Here is a 17,400-nt window from a genome sequence, read left to right on the forward strand (position 1 = left end):
AAAGAAGTCATCATCTAAATGAGTTAAAAATCTAATATATCTCTTCATCTCAGTCCTGTATTTATTTTCCCTCCAACAAAAGTTAACTTTATGATTTTGAAACCTTGAAATTAGCCAGCTGTTTCAAAGTTATTTTTACACTTCTATACACACACCCAGGCAACGTAGGTCCTGTTTCCCTAGGAGCATGGATGTTGAGAGATGATTTGGAAAAGCGGCCAAGTTGAAGTAGGCGATCTTGAATGTTGTTTGTGCATTGGAAGGCAGGATTTGCATGCGCAAAGAAAACAGAGGAGTCATTAAAATTGTCCTTTATTCTCTTCAGTTTGTCTCAAGTGTACTCCTGGTCTTAATGAATAATTCACTGATCTTGCTAAGCCTGCATGGCTCTGGATAAAGACTTTGTAACTAAAATATTTTAAAGCAGTTCACTTGGCTCCACTATAGAGAAATCTCCAAGACTGCCCATCTGGCTTTTCCAGACTTTTTATTTGTTAAGGCAAAAGTTTATTTACTGAGTAGGTTCATTGTTAAGCCCTGAAATGAGGATGCTTATCCCAGTTTTCAGTAAGGTCATCATCTAAATGAGTTAAAAATCTAATATATCTCTTCATCTCAGTCCTGTATTCTTTTTTTCCTCAAACAAAAGTTAACTGTATGCATTTGAAACCTTTAAATTAGCTGTTATTTATTTTCGCATATATATACAGGCGATTGGAGGTCTTATTTCCTTAGGAAGGTGGATGTTGAGAGAGAAGTTCAGTCCAAGCTTCTGAAATTCCAGCTATCTCCTGTGTAGCACTGTGGCCCTCCTGTCCACATCACCAAGCAGACGTAGGCAGTGTGGATGCAGTTTAAAAAGGGCATCAGAACGTGCTTTATGGGTGTCGTCAGACAGAAGTTTCTGAAATTTCCACAAAATATAATTTGATCCATACTGTTTTGGAACAGAAGTAAGGATTCCGAGTTGCTAAATTCAGTTCCAGGGTTAAACTTCTCCCATGTTCAGAGCAATTTGGGTTGGCCCCATCAGAGAGAAGAGCTTCATAGTTCAGATGTCTATACAGATACACAGATAGCTGGAACCCGTCAGCATTCATGCCTTTTACTTATCTAACCCGAGCAGTTGATGACAGATGTGGATGGCTAGAAAATTTTAATCTCTTCCAGTATATTGAACTGAGGTTTCAGTTGGGCCTACCTCTGGTTCTGATTGAAGATCCAGGTTGCTCCTTACTTATTGTGAAGGGGTTCTCATAATTCTTCTTGATATAAATGCAGATTTTAGCTCTGTGGCAGGAATTCCTACATGTGAGCCTTCCAGCAGCTGTTCCATCTTGAGCATATAGTCACCATTTCCTCTCAGATCCTGCTGCTGTTTCAGGGTGGAAAGCGGTGGAGATGCTGTTCTAGCACAGTAGGAAAACGGAGCTGGGGAGTGTTGAAAAGAATTAAAGAAGGACGGAGGGCACAGAGAGCAGCAGCTGCTGTTGTTACAAGTGAAAGCACTGCAAAACACTGTCCTTTTCTTTCCTTCCCCCGCACACCCAGGCTTCGGTGAAAAGAATGGCAAACAGAATAACATATGCTGCTGTGTCCCAGGTCATACAAGGAGAGCAAGAGCCATTAAATCCAGAAACAGACCTTGACCCTGTTTTGTGAAGGTTTCAGACAGATTCACCAATCCAATCTGTGTTGTTTCTCTTTGAAGGGGAGGCAAAAAGGATTAATGCTGAATACTGCATCTGGAGAAGCTTTTAAAGTAACAAGTTCGTTGAAGCTCAGAGAAAGACACAAGATTTGTATTGCAGTGGAAGATTTAATAGGCTGCAGAAGGCCCTGTTTCTCCTGGCCATTTTTTCCTGGAATCTGTTGACTAATTTGAGGGGGCTGGATGGTCTAAACTTTTTAATGCTAAATTTAGGCCAGATGTTAGACATATGACAGCAATTTCCAGGCTAGTGCAATGGCACAAAGATACAAGTAAGCACCAGAGCCATAACCTGTTGCTTTTTGTAGGGGGTTGTCCCAAATGTTTGATGCTGTTCCTAGTTGTCTCCTCACAGAATGTCTTCATCCCATCTGGCTGAAAACCTCCAAGATGCTAACTACATGGAGATTGGGAGCCCTGCCAGCTCTGGTGAGCTGCTTGCTTCTCTAGCCTCTTCTTCAGGAGCATCATGTGGTTTGGGCCTAGCTCCTTATCTGCCTCTTGGTTCAGATGCCAGGAGCAGCTGAGTGGGCAGTACGTTACCAGCAGTGACAGGCTGTCGGAGCAAGGGATGTGATTCCCACAGCTGTCTCTGTGAACCTGAGAAGTGCCTGGAGTGGGAGATGTGAGAGAAGATGCTAGGGAAGAGAGAGTTTTCTGGGCAGTAGGAAGAGGAGATGATCAGTCTCAAAGATCTAGCTCTGTCTGACACCAACACCACCCAAAAAAGATGCTTTTCTTACAGCTTACCGCTTTGCTAGCGGTGTGAGGATGTTATAAGCTGCTTAAGAAAAGCTTTGCTGTTTCTGTGCATGGAACTTGTGGCAAAAGGGTTGTTTCCTCATTTCTTGTGGCTGTCCTACCCATCTGAAAATGATTTCACAGTTGAATAGGGCTGTGACGCAGATCTAGCCTATGTTTTGGCTGTTGGCCTCAACTACATAGAGAGTGTACTTAACCTCTTATGTAGGGCAGCGCTAGATTGTTTCTTCCCTGACTTGACTTGAAAGAGAGCTAGTAGCATGGGTGTATGATAAACGGTACGTAGTCTTTCCTCAGTTTCTTAAGAAGGCTAATCCAAAGTGAATGAAAGTCTATTCATACAAAAAGCTCCTAAAGCTTAATTTTCTTATGTGTCACATGACTGGCATTCAGTATATAGTGACAGAAGCTTATTTTCCCTGCTCCTTGATAGTTTGGACAAAGAATTTGGTGCAGCTGGGTTTTCAGCACTTAGTAGTTTTTATATCCAAAAGGAAAAATAGTAAAGAACAAGGTTTTCATCCCTAGCACTCTGGATACTGGGAATGTCAAAATGTGTTACATATGGACTTATAGAACCGTAATGAGCTGTGTGGGTTCAGCGAGGCCTAGCACTATGAGGAAAATGGTTGCTTGACATAAGGCAACCTGAAATATCCAAATGCTATATCAAGCATGTTTCATTTCAAGTACTTTTTATTTCTGATCTGATATTCTCATACAACAATGATTTTATATCAGTAATTGGATTGTTATCAGTGATATACATTCTTCAGTTCATCTGGATTTAATAGGCCTGGCCAAAGGAGTTTTAATATTAAAAAGGGGTGTTGTTACGACAACTATTGAGATAAACATTTCATTGTTGATGCTTTTTATTTTATGCACTGTGAAAAGAAGGTTTCTTCCTCTTTCCTTTTCCTAATTTTGAAAGAACCTTGGACTAGATAAAAACTATGCTAGGGAGCGTCTAGTCTCTCTCTTCTTTCTGGGCTCAGTCAACAGGTCATGAGGTCATGAGAAAGTGGCCATGAGAAACAGGCAGTTTCTAGTGACCAAAGCGTCCTTTGTCACAACTATAAACTTTGGTGAATGGTGCTTCACATGGGTTTGGTTGCTGCAGCTCACAAGAGGAAAGATAAAGCAGCAAGAGGCAATGCACCAGTATAGAACTGTGGTCCCAAATAAGCATAATGCCCCAGTTTTTAGGAACTGTTGTATCCTGCGTTTCCAGTTTGTGTGGCCTAAACTCCTTTCTAGCTCTGCAGAAGGGCTGTAACTACTGTTGGCTGAATCTAGTTATAGCTGCCCAGGACAAATGGTAGGATTTTAAACAAGCACGATCACACAAGGAAAGACATGAAGCTTCACGAAGCCACGCACGATGAATGTAGGGTACAGAATGTTAACCGTGGAATTTCTTACCTTGGGTCGGTTGAAGTCATTACAATCTTCAAGGTTTTGTCATGTGTATAAGTAAAAGGGTGGGAGGGCAGACAAGCAGCAGCATGCATCTTCCACTGTGCCCGGGGATGGTGTTCTCATAATATCAGAGGAAAGTTCAGGGAAATATTTGTGCTCAGTAATTACATTCTGGCTTTCTGTGCAAGGTAATTTCAGTCTTTGCAGTTGCCTTCATCTATCCAGGGAGTGTAGTGATAAAATCGCTTTTCTTCTCTTGCCTTCATTTTAGTTCCACCTCAATTTTTCCTTTATGGTGTCTTAGCTTTCCAACCTACAAGCAGCAAAGAAGCAAGCAATTCTTATCAGTAATTTTTCTATTCCCACAGACAGAGATGAAGAACTTGTTCCTTCTACTCATGCTAGCAGTGATGCCACCTTCTGCATTTTCAGTAAGTAAGCTTTTCTGAATACTTAAAAGAAATTAAAGATATTTTTGCTAAGGACTGTCAACATCTGTAACTTGAGTATTTTGTAGAAAGTACATGTTACAAAAAATCTAATGTGGCAATTAAACAAGAAAATTTGTCTCTAGGGTTGTTATCTGCAAAGTAGTAATCACTGCTTCAAAATGACAGTTATCACTTGAAATAAGAAGAATAAATCTTTGCTTGACTGATTTAGACCACTAAGACCACACAAAAGAGAAAAGTCATATGGTTTAGCTTTAATTGGGGAGGTAATATTTATATCAAACCAATTCAATAGAGGCAGAAAAGGAACATAGCTATTAGGAGCTGGGGTTCCTGTTCCTTTCTGAGAGAGATGTGGGATCTTTCTGAAGTAAATGCAGTTTGAGAACAGTTTCTCTGAATTTCACTTCAATTATATTAATGAGTTGGACAGTCTGAGGTAAAATGTGACCTGCTGAGTAGATGGAAAGTGTAAGCAAAGGAAGAAGTGATACATTATGTGTGAAGGAACAGAAAGGAGGAAAAAAAATAAAGAGAGGTAATTATTACCCTGAGTAAATGTTTAGTGGGAGTAGTGAGGAATTATAAATATGTCACTGAAATTAATGAGTCCACAACATTTATTCACCAGTGCAGTTATGAAATTATATTCCCATATTCATCATTTGCAAATGCTTTGTAGGCTTTCTTTTGAAGATCAAGGGCGAGAGGCCAGAAATCAAGCAGAATTCATTAGCTATCATAGACTTTGCAATTTACAGATGGAAATATGCTTAAATAAAATTTTGCTGTCTAACATCTGATAGAAGATGATGCTGTACGTTAAAAGAAGCAGAACCAGAATATACTATATTCAGTTCATCTGTTTACCTGTCTATTTGCAACCTCATGGTTGTTTTGGAAGGGAAATGGCTGAAACACCCTGTAACTGCAAAGGCTGACATTTCTCTGTAGCATTAGGCTGTCCCCTGCATGCAACCAGTAGCTCCTGTTGAAGGCATGCTGAATGAAGGGAAAATATTTTGCTTGGCCACTACTTAATTTGAGCTTCCCTGACATGGTGTCCCAGCCCTGACATCTGTCCAAGCTGTAAAAAGACAGGATGATCTAGCAGCACATAGGCATTCTGCTGTGGTGATTCTCCATTTTTTTTCTGGGAGGGAAGATAGAAATGGTGTAGGTTTTGAATGGGCCATTCTTTACCAGATGTTAATGTGTCTGGGCTGGACTGTAGTAAGAAATGGTCAGCTTGTGAGAGCTGGAAGGACTAATTGTAGTGATGACAACTCAAGTTTGTGCTAAATTGGATTATGCACCAAACGAACAGTGGGGCTTTGTGAACTCCCACAGGTGGGACAGCTCTGGAAAAGCAGTGCCTGCATGCCTGTTTCACTGCTGCAGAGAGGAGTGGTAGCCCTGCTGTTATAAGCAGCACAATTTTACACATATATGATGGAAGAAAGAAAGAGAAAGAAAGGGTGAGACTGAAAACTGAGACAGGGAATACTACAAGGGAGAAAAAGAAGTTAGAGAATTGCGTACCTTTCTATGCCAGTGTGTACTCCTTTAGGGCTTCACCTGCAATGGCAGGCTTATTGAAGAGTAACTTTAATTCATGTCACATAACGTTGAAAAAGTCTCTTCTCTGTGCCTTCCTTTTATAATTCCCAGAAGCAGAGGTATGACATTATTAGGTGGCATGGTACATTTCCCCACACTGAAGGGGAAACACTTCCTTTAATGTATAGGAGCATTTCTCTAAAAAGGTGAGTCTCTGTCACCTTAACTCTGCTAAACATTGGACCCAGAGCAGCCTTGCAGCCGAGACAGATGAATTTTTATATCAAATGAACTGCCAGTATAGCAGCACGTGGGTGGAAAGGTGGGTGACCTCCACGTTTGCAGTGAATAGTGTACGCCCCAGGAAGAGTTTGGTGGTGGAAGAACTGAAACCAGCAGAAAAGGCACAGACTAGCATGTGTAGGTTGTATTCCAGAATGAGACATTTACCTTTAGATCCATCCTATCCACTTATACAAATTATTGCTTCTGGACACTTTTTGTCCCAGAAGCAGGAAAGCATGAGTTTGTAAACACACAGACTGATAGTGATAATGGAAGTACAACTGTAAATGTCTGAGCTGCAGGTTTACATGGAGAAGATTAGTCTACAGGGATTCGTGTCTGCTTGTGATTAAAAAGTGTAGTTTGATGCCTGCTGTTTTTCATCTCTTTTCCTATTTTTGGAGTGGAGTTACTTGTTTTTGCTTTGTTGATTGTTAGGCTAGGGAAAGCAGCAAGTGGAAGAAGGGAAGAGATGTGGACAGGGCCAAGACTGTCAGAGCAGTTGAGGCCATTGCCTGCATCTGCTGTGAGCTTGCAGTCTTAGAGTGGCTGTTTTTTTCTGCCAGATATGGCAGACAGCATTAAGGGCCACGAAAGGGACTCCTGTTTGTAAAAGCCACTGGCTGCAGAAAATTTCTTGCCCAGTGCTCCATCCTTGGTCAGATTCACCAGGCTCTTCTTCCCTTCTTTACTGGTAGAATACGGAGAGGGTCTTAGAGTGTGGAACAGGCTGCCCAAGGAAGTTCTGGAGTCCCCATCCTTGGAGGTATTTAAGAGACGTGTGGACATGGCATTAGGGGACATGGTTCAGTGATAGGACTCAGTAGCTCAAGTTGGTGGTTCGACTTGGTGATCTTAAAGGTCTTTTCCAACCTAGATGATTCTATGATTATTGTGCAGCACCTGTGGTGTCTGTCCCTTTATAGCAGGCTTTAAAGGATCTAGAAAAGGAGGTCATCTGTTACATGTAGCTCCTTTATTGTTTCTGTTGTGGTAGTACCTGGAAACTACATCTTGATGGCCAGGAGGAGTTGTGTTAGTGGCTGTTACAGACAGAAAGCTAAAAAAGAACAGTCTAGTGGAATTTCAGGCCATCCTGTCATTGCTTCTAGGAAAGTTGGGAACAGTGGCAATAATGGAAAATGCCAGGTTCCGGTGTTTTTTTCATGACTCCTATTGTGTTTTTGGAGAAGGATGAAGTGATGTAAAGGTAAAATTGCCTGGGTCCTGCCTGATAGCATTACTGCTGAAAGAACAGTGCCTCTGGTGATTTAGAGAAAATGAATGCTGAAGATTTTCCATGGGAATAACTTCTTTTTTTGTTGTGTGCATGTATTTAGCATGATTGTGTATGTGCGTTGTATACTTTGGGGTTGCTTTCTGTTTAGTAAACATGACATTCATCAGATTTCTCTGCCTCAATTTTATTTTTACAAGTGTGGTTTCACATTGGCAAATTTTTACAACTAGAATTCTTCTTTCCAGATTTGAAATGTCTTATCCACACATATCATGTTACTATTTCAAGGAAAAGCTTATTATCAAGGGGAAGAGTTTAATTTAATGCTTTATTATCTCTATGCATTAGTTGTTAGTTAGATCATGTCCAATACTTATATTTGTTCTTAGATTGTACTGCAGGTGTGCTTACAGTGAAAGCTAGTCTGAAGCTTGACTGAAAATCATATTCAAATGACTTCCATCTGGACAGCATTACTTTCTATGGGTCTGCATTTCCAGGTTAAAATGCTGTTTTTAATTTCTTCTGAAGCAATGAAGGTTGTTATTGTTTAAAAATTGTTAATCTGTTGATTAAAATTCTAAACCCCTGAACCAGATCTGATGGAAAGGTTGAAAGGTATATAAGACCTTAAAGAAACAGTGAAAATCACTGTGAGGAGAGAGTAAGGGGAGGAGATTTTTTAAATGTTCTCATTGAGGGAAAGCGTAGAAAAAATAGAATAATTGTACTGGGTAGGACCAAAGGTTTATTTTGCTCTATATCCTGTCTCCAACTACATCATAAACAAATGTTTAGAAAAAAAATGTAAGAAGAATGGCAAATATGTACAATTTTCCCTAATGACCTTCCAGTCTCCAGTCACTTGTGGGTTATGAACCCTTTGAGCTGGAATCTATTTCACTTCCCCTGAATTTGTTCAGTGTCTCCTTGAAACCATGTAGACTTCCAACTGCACAGCATTTATATCAAGACAACAAGATCCTGTTCTCGTGATTAGTTCATATATCATCATTTTATTTTTCCTACGTTTGTTTTTATCTTTTGGTCACCTATTTGTCATCCATGCAAGGACTGCTTAGCTTCCTTCAAAGCTTTAGGTGAATGATTTTGTTGAAGGCTTCTTGGAAATCTGAATGTATCAGGTTGCCTTTGCTCACGTTTGCTAATCTGTCAAAGAACTGCAGTAGCTTTAGAAGGACATGCCTTTAAAAATGCCTGGTTGACACTTTCCCAAATATACTGTATTTATGCAGCTGTCTGCTAATTCTGTTCTCTGTTATAGTTTCTATTCATTTATCTAGTAGCTGTCAGTTTTATAATATGTGGGTATACAATTCCTTGGGTTCCCCTGGGATCCTTTGGTAAATTAGTGCCAGACTTTCTGCTTCCCAGTAATCGCAAACGGAAGTAGTTTTAGCTGACGGGGTTGTCTGCCAGTATGTAATAGTTTATCCATTTCAATCTTGAGTTCCTGATATGTCCTTTGGATAAACAGTTTCTAGTGACTTCATACTGTTTGTTTTGATCACTTTTCCAAAATAAGTCAGTGGTCATAAAATGTTCTCATTCCCTTCTTTGTGGAGTTTTCTGAACGTCTCCTGTTTCTTCCACAGGGATTCGAAGATCTAATTTAACTTCTCTGCAGTGGCTGTATCTTTTTAGATTGCTCTTTTTACACACTAGTCAGCTCCAGGCCACCCAGACCTGTGGAAGGTTTCTGTTTATGAAAACTATTACCTGCTCTGTCCACTAGCCTGCAAATGAGCACAATCCAGTGAGGCAGCACCTTCCCAGTTCTGCGGTAGGTGAGGCAGTTGCTGCAGCCTTCCCAGCTGACAGGAAAGCAGGGAATGTGGAAGGAGCCAGGTATATTGTGTGACAGTCCATAACAAGGTAGAAAGAGTGAGGAGTGGTAGGGAGTGAACATAGGAAACATGGGAATGAGTTGGGAACTGTGAAGGTGTGGGTTAAGCAGTGTAGGGAGAACCTGAAGTGTTTGGGGGAGCTGAAGATGTAGGGGAACTGATGGATTTTAGTGAGTTTGCTAGAGGGCATACACTAACAAGCCAGGGCTAAGATGGTAGAGGGGAGTGGAAGGAGATATATGCAGTGAGTGTAAACTGCAAGCCATTAAAACTAATGAAGCCTTGTTTTTTCTTCTCCTCTTTGTGAAGCAGTTTGTCTTAATAAGCTACTCTCTTCTTCTGTACCATTTTGTGTTTCGCTTCCTGCTGTCACCATCTTATTCACTCTCATTCTTGTTTTTCTAGGTTCCTTCAAATGCAATTCTTTGATTGCTTATTCATTATTCATAAAAAATGGTACTTGGCATTCTTCACCTTCAAAGCTCTTTACAAGCCTGCTGTGTCTGAGCCAAGATCAATGGTTAAGACGGAATTATAAAAAATGCTTTGTTCATGTGGTTCTCGTTCATTCACCTATTTTTTGTTGCATTTTAGGCTAATAGCATAGCTGGTTACATATAGATTTATCTTGAAAATACTTCTATTGAATAGTAGAATACATCTACATTACAAATGTCTGAGATACACTGAATGTTCTCAGCTCCCTGACAATTAGGTACAAATGTTGAATACTGCATCTTGCAGGGCTTAGCTGCATGGAAGCATTATGGGTGGTCATCACAGTAGTACAGGGCAGGTCTTCTGGATAGAAAAAGAAGGAAATAGTTCATATCCTGGCTTAAGTGTACGCTCCAGGCCTGTTGTTCTTTCAGGGCCATTAGGCTTTACTGGCCCTGACCAACCTCCCTCCACTCTGCCCATAGCCTGGGATGCCATTTGAGGCCCTGGGGTTGTCAGCCCTGACACAGTGACACTGCAGCAGGGCCAGTCTCCAGCTCCCCACAGCCCTGCCCTGCCTGGGCGCAGGCCCAAAGAACCAGGCCCACCCATAGGCCCATGTCCTGGCCTTGGCCTGTCCTATCCCTAGGGACAGGCCCAATGTTTGGGCCTGGGCTTCCCCCAGCCTGCCCTGCTCCCTGTTTGGGGTGGTGGGATAGGCCTGGCTGTCAGGCCCAGCCCTGCCCTGCTGCCCCTAGGAGCCCTCACCACTGGCCCCCTGCCCACAGGGAGCAGCCAGCCATCCTGGCACCTTGACAGCCTTTTTTTTTTTTTTTTCCTCCCTCATTAACCTTTCTGTTAGCAATTAACTATTCTCTAAGCAATTATTATTCAAACTTAGCAAAGCTGCATTTTTCCCTGGAGACTTCCTATTAGCCAAGGCTTTGGCAATGAAACCATTATGGAATAAATGACCGCAGTGATAACTTTCTTTTGTAAAGCATTTGTTTTCACCCTCCTTTCACAGATGTTTCAACAATGGGGCTACAATTCAAGGGTGTGTTAAACTAAACATAAACCTTTCAGAAACTGTAAACCCCAGAAAGCTGATGTTTATCAAGCAACAGTAGTGTAGTGTTATTTGAGAAACAGTGAGAAAGATTGAAGAGACGCACTCTATTTTGACTATAAACTACAGAAGTGCTGCATAAAATGACAGTGACACATAGGGAATCGATTCCATATTACTCATCTTATCATAGGCAGCTGTATCTATTTTCAGTGGGTAACAATTTTACAGGGCCTTGTACTTCCAGTAGAAATAATTTCAAACGTTAACTTACAACATCAATAATTTCCCACCAGTCTTGGTGTTGGCACTGAAGTTTGTTATTGTATCTGAATGGAATCTCCTAACTGTGTGATGCATTTCCAGAAGTCAAAATAACAACTTTTCAGCAAAGAGATGCTTCAACTGCAGCTCAATGAAATAAAGGTATGTGAGCTGCTGGGCTAAAAGTGAGCACTAACCTCATCTAAAACCTCTCAGGCATAGCATGGATATCAGTAATCATGGGTGTTTAGCAGTGACCATTGGAATGGTATAACATGATGTTTTATTGATGCTTCTCAGTTTGGAAAGGCAGCATAAAGAATCACGGAATAATTTAGTTTGACTATCTCTAGGCCACTAAAGGTACCCACTGAGCAGGGAAAGACTGGGTGGAAGAACTTGGCTGGGATTTAGTTTGTTTGGACCTGTGACTACAGACCTGCACTGCTCACTTTGGACTGTATAGTAAATTGATGTTTGTTTTCATAGCTTGTTGATAGCATTGGAATTGTATAAAGTTATTATTTCAAAATTATTTTGAAAGTTGTATAAAATTATTATTTTAAATTATAAATTATGCTGACTTGGTAGTCCACGTTCAGGTATATGAACTTTGTAGATCATCGCATCCCTGCAATGCGTGACTGGGATGTGCAGTCCTCTGTCGTGTATAGTTTCTTATCCATCTCATCAAACTGACTGAGAAGTGTTTCAAGGGCCCTCTTTGAAGTGTTTCTACATACTGCCAACATTTTTAGTCAAATCCCATTCATAGCACCTTTTCCAGTGCATGTTTCATATATAAAAATATATATTATATCCTATATATTCTACTATTTAATGCTATATTTAGTACTGTTAGTACTATTTAGTACTACATATCCTACTATATGCTGAGATTCTCTTTAAAGGCAAAGTCTGTGGTTCCAGTGATTCAGAGGCATAACTCTTTTATTTGCTTGTTACATCAGATTCAGTTGGCCTGATAACTACGGATGCTCCAGCTATATCAGTAATGCATTTATCAAGGAATTGATGAAAACAATGCACTGTTCATAAAAATGAAATCATTGACCTTCTAAACTTTCGGACCATCACAGCCTGTTTACTAAAGAGCACTGAGAGTACGTGGTGCCAGGGTCACGTGTCTCATCAGTGTTGCCAGAAGATAGACATTTCTGTTGTTTTAAAAGGCAATAGAGCTAGACAGAGCAGCTGGATGTTAACTGACTGTCCTTTCTGAGATTTTCAGAAGTCAAGTAAGATGCTTGTGTACTTCCTCTGGCATTTCCTGAGACGGTAAAATGTATACTTACTGCAGATAAATAAATGGTCTACATTCTTATATGCATGCAAAGCTGAAGCGAGGGGAGAATGAAGCCAAGTGAATTGGTAACAGTCATGAAGTTTTTAGACTTTTAGTTCCAGGGTCCAGCAGGGCCTGGGATTTAGCCATACTGGCTGACAATAGATAAAAGCATTCCAGAGTCTGAACAGAGCAGAAACAGAAATTAGCTGATAGTGTCTTAAAACATCTTGGTATCAGATTAAATAATAATAGATTTCATATGTATTATAAATATTCTGCTTTATATTTGCCCGTATGCACATGCATGCAGTTCCTGAAGTAATGAGGACTCTGCACAGATTTCTAAACATGTGAGTTGAGTCCCTATTATAAAATGTTTCTAACACCATACAGTTTTGGAAGGCTTCTTCTGGCTGACACTTCTTTTGGGGTGTACATAAATGGAGTGATACTGAGAAAATGATTGTTCCTGCACTCTGCTTATGCATAAGCCTTACAACAAAGAGTCCCTGCAGATTTTGCTCTTTATAGAAGAATAAAGAATGCTACTTCTGTAGGAGGGATATTGGAATATTGTCCTGGTTCCAGTTAGGACAGAGTTAAGTAGCTCATAGTAGCTGGTAGGGTGCTATGTTTTGGATTAGGATGAGAAGAGCGCTGATAACATGCTGATGTTTTAATTGTTGCAGAGCAGTGTTTACACCAGGCCAAGGACTTTTCGGCTTCTTGCTCTGTCCTGCCAGCGAGCAGGCTGGGGGTGCAGCAGGAGCTGGGAGGGGACAGACCCAGGACAGCTGACCCAAACTGGCCAAAGGGGTATTCCATACCATCTGACGTCATGCTAAACAATATATAGGGGTGGCTGGCCGGGGTGGGGGGGGCCGGCTGCTCGGGAATAGGCTGGGCATCGGTCAGCGGGTGGTGAGCAATTGCATTGTGCATCACTTGTTTTCTTACACATTATTATTGTTAATACTATTACCATTATCACTATTATTATTATTATTGTTATTATTATTTTCCTGTCTTAATAAACCGTCTTTATCTCAACTCACAGGCTTCACTTTCCCGTTTCTCTCCCCCCATCCCAGAGAGGGAGGGGGGAGGGTGAGCGAACGGCTGTGTGGTGTTTAGCTGCCAGCCGGGTTAAACCACAACAGTCTTTTTGGCGCCCAACGTGGGGCCCGAAGGGTTGAGATATCGACAAAACTGACCAGAGTGTGTTAAACTAAAATTGGTATAAGTATTGGACCTGCTTAATAGTTGCTAGTCACGATGTTGATTGCCTTAATCTCCAGTCTGCTGTACCTGTATTCCAAATTGAGTTTTATGGTGCGTTACTTTCTGTATGTGCTCCCTGTTGCACTGTTTATCCTTTCCGGACCCTGGTTTAAGATTGTTATGGTACTGTGCGGTGTAGCAATGGCTTATGAAATGATGAAATATCTGGTCACGACTTTAACCTGGTATTTGTACTCAGCACTGACGTCGACTCTATACTTTGGAACCCATATCTCGGAAACTATTAGCAATTACACCTATTGCCTGTTTTCGTTAGGGAGCCAATCTGTGAAGGGGACAGGGGAAGACATGTTTCCCTACCTGTTCACTCTCCCTTTCTCCTTCACCACCACCCTCTTATCCCCCGAGTTAGTTACGGTGGTTCTCCGAGATGTTGAATATCCTTGGGATACTCAGACCAGCCTGCTCTTGTTGTTATGTCTCCTGAATGCGCTTCAGATTTTGTGGAGGGTTAAACAACTACTTAGGAATCTCATCCGGAGATCTGTCTTGAGGCGGGATAGTTGCGAGTGGCAGGGAGTGTGGGAGGATATGGGCAGGTTTCTAGAGCAGTGGTCACCTCCAGTGTTTTGGACATTCACCCCTGAACAACTGCAAAATCCTAAAAAGCTGGCAGAATGCTTGAAAAAAAGGTGTCATGACTCTGGCAGTTCCAAAGTGACACAAATCACTGTAGCGTGCTGGGGTCTGGCTTGTGCCTATCGAGCTGCAATTGATGCTATTAGCAACCTAGCTCCAGCTCCTGCAGCCGTTCCAGCTCCAGCTCCTGCAGCCGCTCCAGCTCCAGCTCCTGCAGCCGCTCCAGTTCCAGCTCCTGCAGCTACTCCAGCTCCAGCTCCTGCAGCCGCTCCAGCTCCTGCAGCCGCTCCAGTTCCAGCTCCTGCAGCTACTCCAGCTCCAGCTCCTGCAGCCGCTCCAGCTCCAGCTCCAGCTCCTGCAGCCGCTCCAGCTCCAGCTCCTGCAGCTACTCCAGCTCCAGCTCCTGCAGCCGCTCCAGTTCCAGCTCCTGCAGCTACTCCAGCTGCAGCTCCTGCAGCCGCTCCAGTTCCAGCTCCTGCAGCTACTCCAGCTGCAGCTCCTGCAGCCGCTCCAGTTCCAGCTCCTGCAGCTACTCCAGCTCCAGCTCCTGCAGCCGCTCCAGCTCCTGCAGCCGCTCCAGTTCCAGCTCCTGCAGCTACTCCAGCTCCAGCTCCTGCAGCCGCTCCAGCTCCAGCTCCAGCTCCTGCAGCCGCTCCAGCTCCAGCTCCTGCAGCTACTCCAGCTCCAGCTCCTGCAGCCGCTCCAGCTCCTGCAGCTGCTCCAGCTCCAGCTCCTGCAGCCGTTCCGGCTCCTGCAGCCGCTCCAGCTCCAGCTCCTGCAGCCGCTCCAGCTCCAGCCCCTGCAGCCGCTCCAGCTCCTGCAGCTGCCCCAGCTCGTGCAGCTGCTCCCACTCCTGTGGCTGGGTCAGAGAAACGAGCTGTAGCAGTGCAAGTTGACCCCGCAGAGGGTATCCCAACCCCTGTGGCAGACCCTGTGTCTGGGTCAGAGAAACGAGCTGTAGCAGTGCAAGTTGACCCCGCAGAGTGTATTCCAAGCCCTGTGGCAGACCCTGTGTCTGGGTCAGAGAAACGAGCTGTAGCAGTGCAAGTTGACCCCGCAGAGGGTATTCCAACCCCTGTGGCAGACCCTGTGGCTGGGTCAGAGAAACGAGCTGTAGCAGTGCAAGTTGCCCCTGTAGACAAGGTGAAAAAATGGTATAGAGGCTCAGGTCGTTTAAAACGCAGACAGTCTTCTGCTAAGTCTGGGCGAAGTGAAGACGAGGCTGGGCCATCAAAGGTGCAGGAGACTGAAGATGAGGATGAGGATGGCGAAAAATCAACAGTAACTACCCGGACTCCATACCAGCCATCAAAGGTGCAGGAGACTGAAGATGAGGATGAGGATGTCGGAAAATCAACAGTAATTACCCGGACTCTATACCAGCGTGAGCTACGAGATGTGCGAAAAGATTTTGGTCGCTGTATAGGCGAGCAGCTTGTCACCTGGCTGCTCCGGTGCTGGGACACGGGAGCCAATTATGTGGAATTGGAGGGCAAGGAAGCCAGGCGGCTGGGATCCCTTGCTAGGGACGCATGCATTGACAAAGCAATTGGAGATGGAGCACAATCTCGCAGCCTCTGGAGGCGTCTCCTGTCAGCTGTGAAGGAAAGGTATCTCTTCAAGGAAGAACTTGTATGTTTACCAAGCAAATGGACCACCATGGAGAAGGGAATTCAGTACCTGAGGGAATTGGCCGTACGGGAAGTAATTTATAAGGACCTAGATGACGCACAAACATCCACAGATCCAGATGCAGTCCAGTGTACACCACCCATGTGGCGGAAGTTTGTACGGAGTGCCCCATCATCATATGCCAGCTCATTGGCAATACTAGCCTGGAAAACGGAGGAGAATCCCACAGTGAATGAAGTGACTAAAATACTCCGGCAGTACGAAGGAAATCTCTCCTCTTCCCTAAAGGCCTGTGTCTCAGCTGTGGAGAAACTCTCTGAAGAGGTCCACCAACTTAAAGAGAATTTATCTTCCCCTCCACCTGAACGAACCAGTGTCCACCAGCTAAAAGAGAATGCTTTAGAGAAACTTTCTGAAAAGATCCACCAACTTGAAGAAAGATTATCTTCCCCTTCACCTGAACGAACCAGTGTCCACCAGCTAAAAGAGAATGCTTTGGAGAAACTTTCTGAAAAGATCCACCAACTTGAAGAAAGATTATCTTCCCCTTCACCTGAACGAACCAGTGTCCACCAGCTAAAAGAGAATGCTTTGGAGAAACTTTCTGAAAAGATCCACCAACTTGAAGAAAGATTATCTTCCCCTTCACCTGAACGAACTAGTGTCCACCAGCTAAAAGAGAATACCTTGGAGAAACTTTCTGAAGAGATCCACCAACTTAAAGAGAGTTTATTTTCCTCCCCACCTGTACAAACCAGTGTCTCAGCTATTAGGGGTAAACGTTCATCTATGCAAGGAAGACAATATGGTGGGCACACACACCGCGCCACCCTGTGGTTTTACCTACGTGACCATGGAGAGGACATGAGAAAATGGGATGGAAAATCTACTGCGACCCTAGAGGCACGGGTACGTGAATTGCAAAGGAAAACAATTGGGAAAAAGGAGTTCTCTGAAAGGTTTGCTGCTCCAACTTCCAGCAGGCAGTCCTTTAAACACAGAAATGAAGATTCTGACCAGGACTAGAGGGGCCCTGCCTCCAGCCAGGGGGAGGAAAGGGACAATCGAGTTTATTGGACTGTGTGGATTCGATGGCCTGGCACGTCAGACGCACAGAAGTATAAGGCTTTGGTAGACACCGGTGCACAATGTACTCTAATGCCATCAAGCTATAAAGGGCCAGAGCCCATCTGTATTTATGGTGTGACGGGGGGATCCCAGCAGTTAACTGTATTGGAGGCTGAAGTGAGTCTAACCGGTAATGAGTGGCAAAAGCACCGTATTGTGACTGGCCCAGATGCTCCGTGCATCCTTGGCATAGACTATCTTAGAAGAGGATATTTCAAGGACCCAAAAGGGTTCCGCTGGGCTTTTGGCATAGCTGCTTTGGAGACAGAGGACATTAAACAGTTGTCTACCTTGCCTGGTCTCTCAGAGGACCCTTCTGTTGTGGGGTTGCTGAGGGTTGAAGAACAGCAAGTGCCGATCGCTACCACAACTGTGCACC

The 17,400-nt window shown here is 43.3% G+C and overlaps 1 protein-coding gene and 1 long non-coding RNA gene across 17 annotated transcripts in view; one reads left to right on the plus strand and one right to left on the minus strand.

Annotated features, from left to right (window-relative positions):
* Positions 1–17,400, plus strand: part of PAPLN (papilin, proteoglycan like sulfated glycoprotein) — a 78,898-nt gene that overhangs the window by 27,035 nt on the left and 34,463 nt on the right. For 8 of the 16 annotated variants that reach the window (XM_083839253.1, XM_083839261.1, XM_083839262.1 and 5 more), the window contains exons 1-2: positions 2,087–2,140; positions 4,264–4,326. In XM_083839253.1, coding sequence (XP_083695379.1) covers positions 2,102–2,140; positions 4,264–4,326 — 102 coding nt within the window. In that variant the 5' untranslated portion in view covers positions 2,087–2,101. Of the gene's footprint in view, positions 1–2,086; positions 2,141–4,263; positions 4,327–17,400 lie in introns of those variants that run through there. The other 8 variants (XM_083839267.1, XM_083839254.1, XM_083839268.1 and 5 more) reach the window with 1 other exon arrangement.
* LOC310900801 lies at positions 300–12,949 on the minus strand. The gene is made up of 3 exons (XR_014585397.1): positions 5,890–12,949; positions 3,899–4,208; positions 300–1,431 (listed from the first exon to the last, which is right to left on the minus strand). It is a non-coding gene; the product is annotated as an uncharacterized lncRNA (long non-coding RNA).

The sequence above is a fragment of the Anser anser genome (genome assembly GCF_964211835.1).
Source record: "Anser anser genome assembly, chromosome: 5".
Classification (NCBI taxonomy): Eukaryota; Metazoa; Chordata; class Aves; order Anseriformes; family Anatidae; genus Anser; species Anser anser.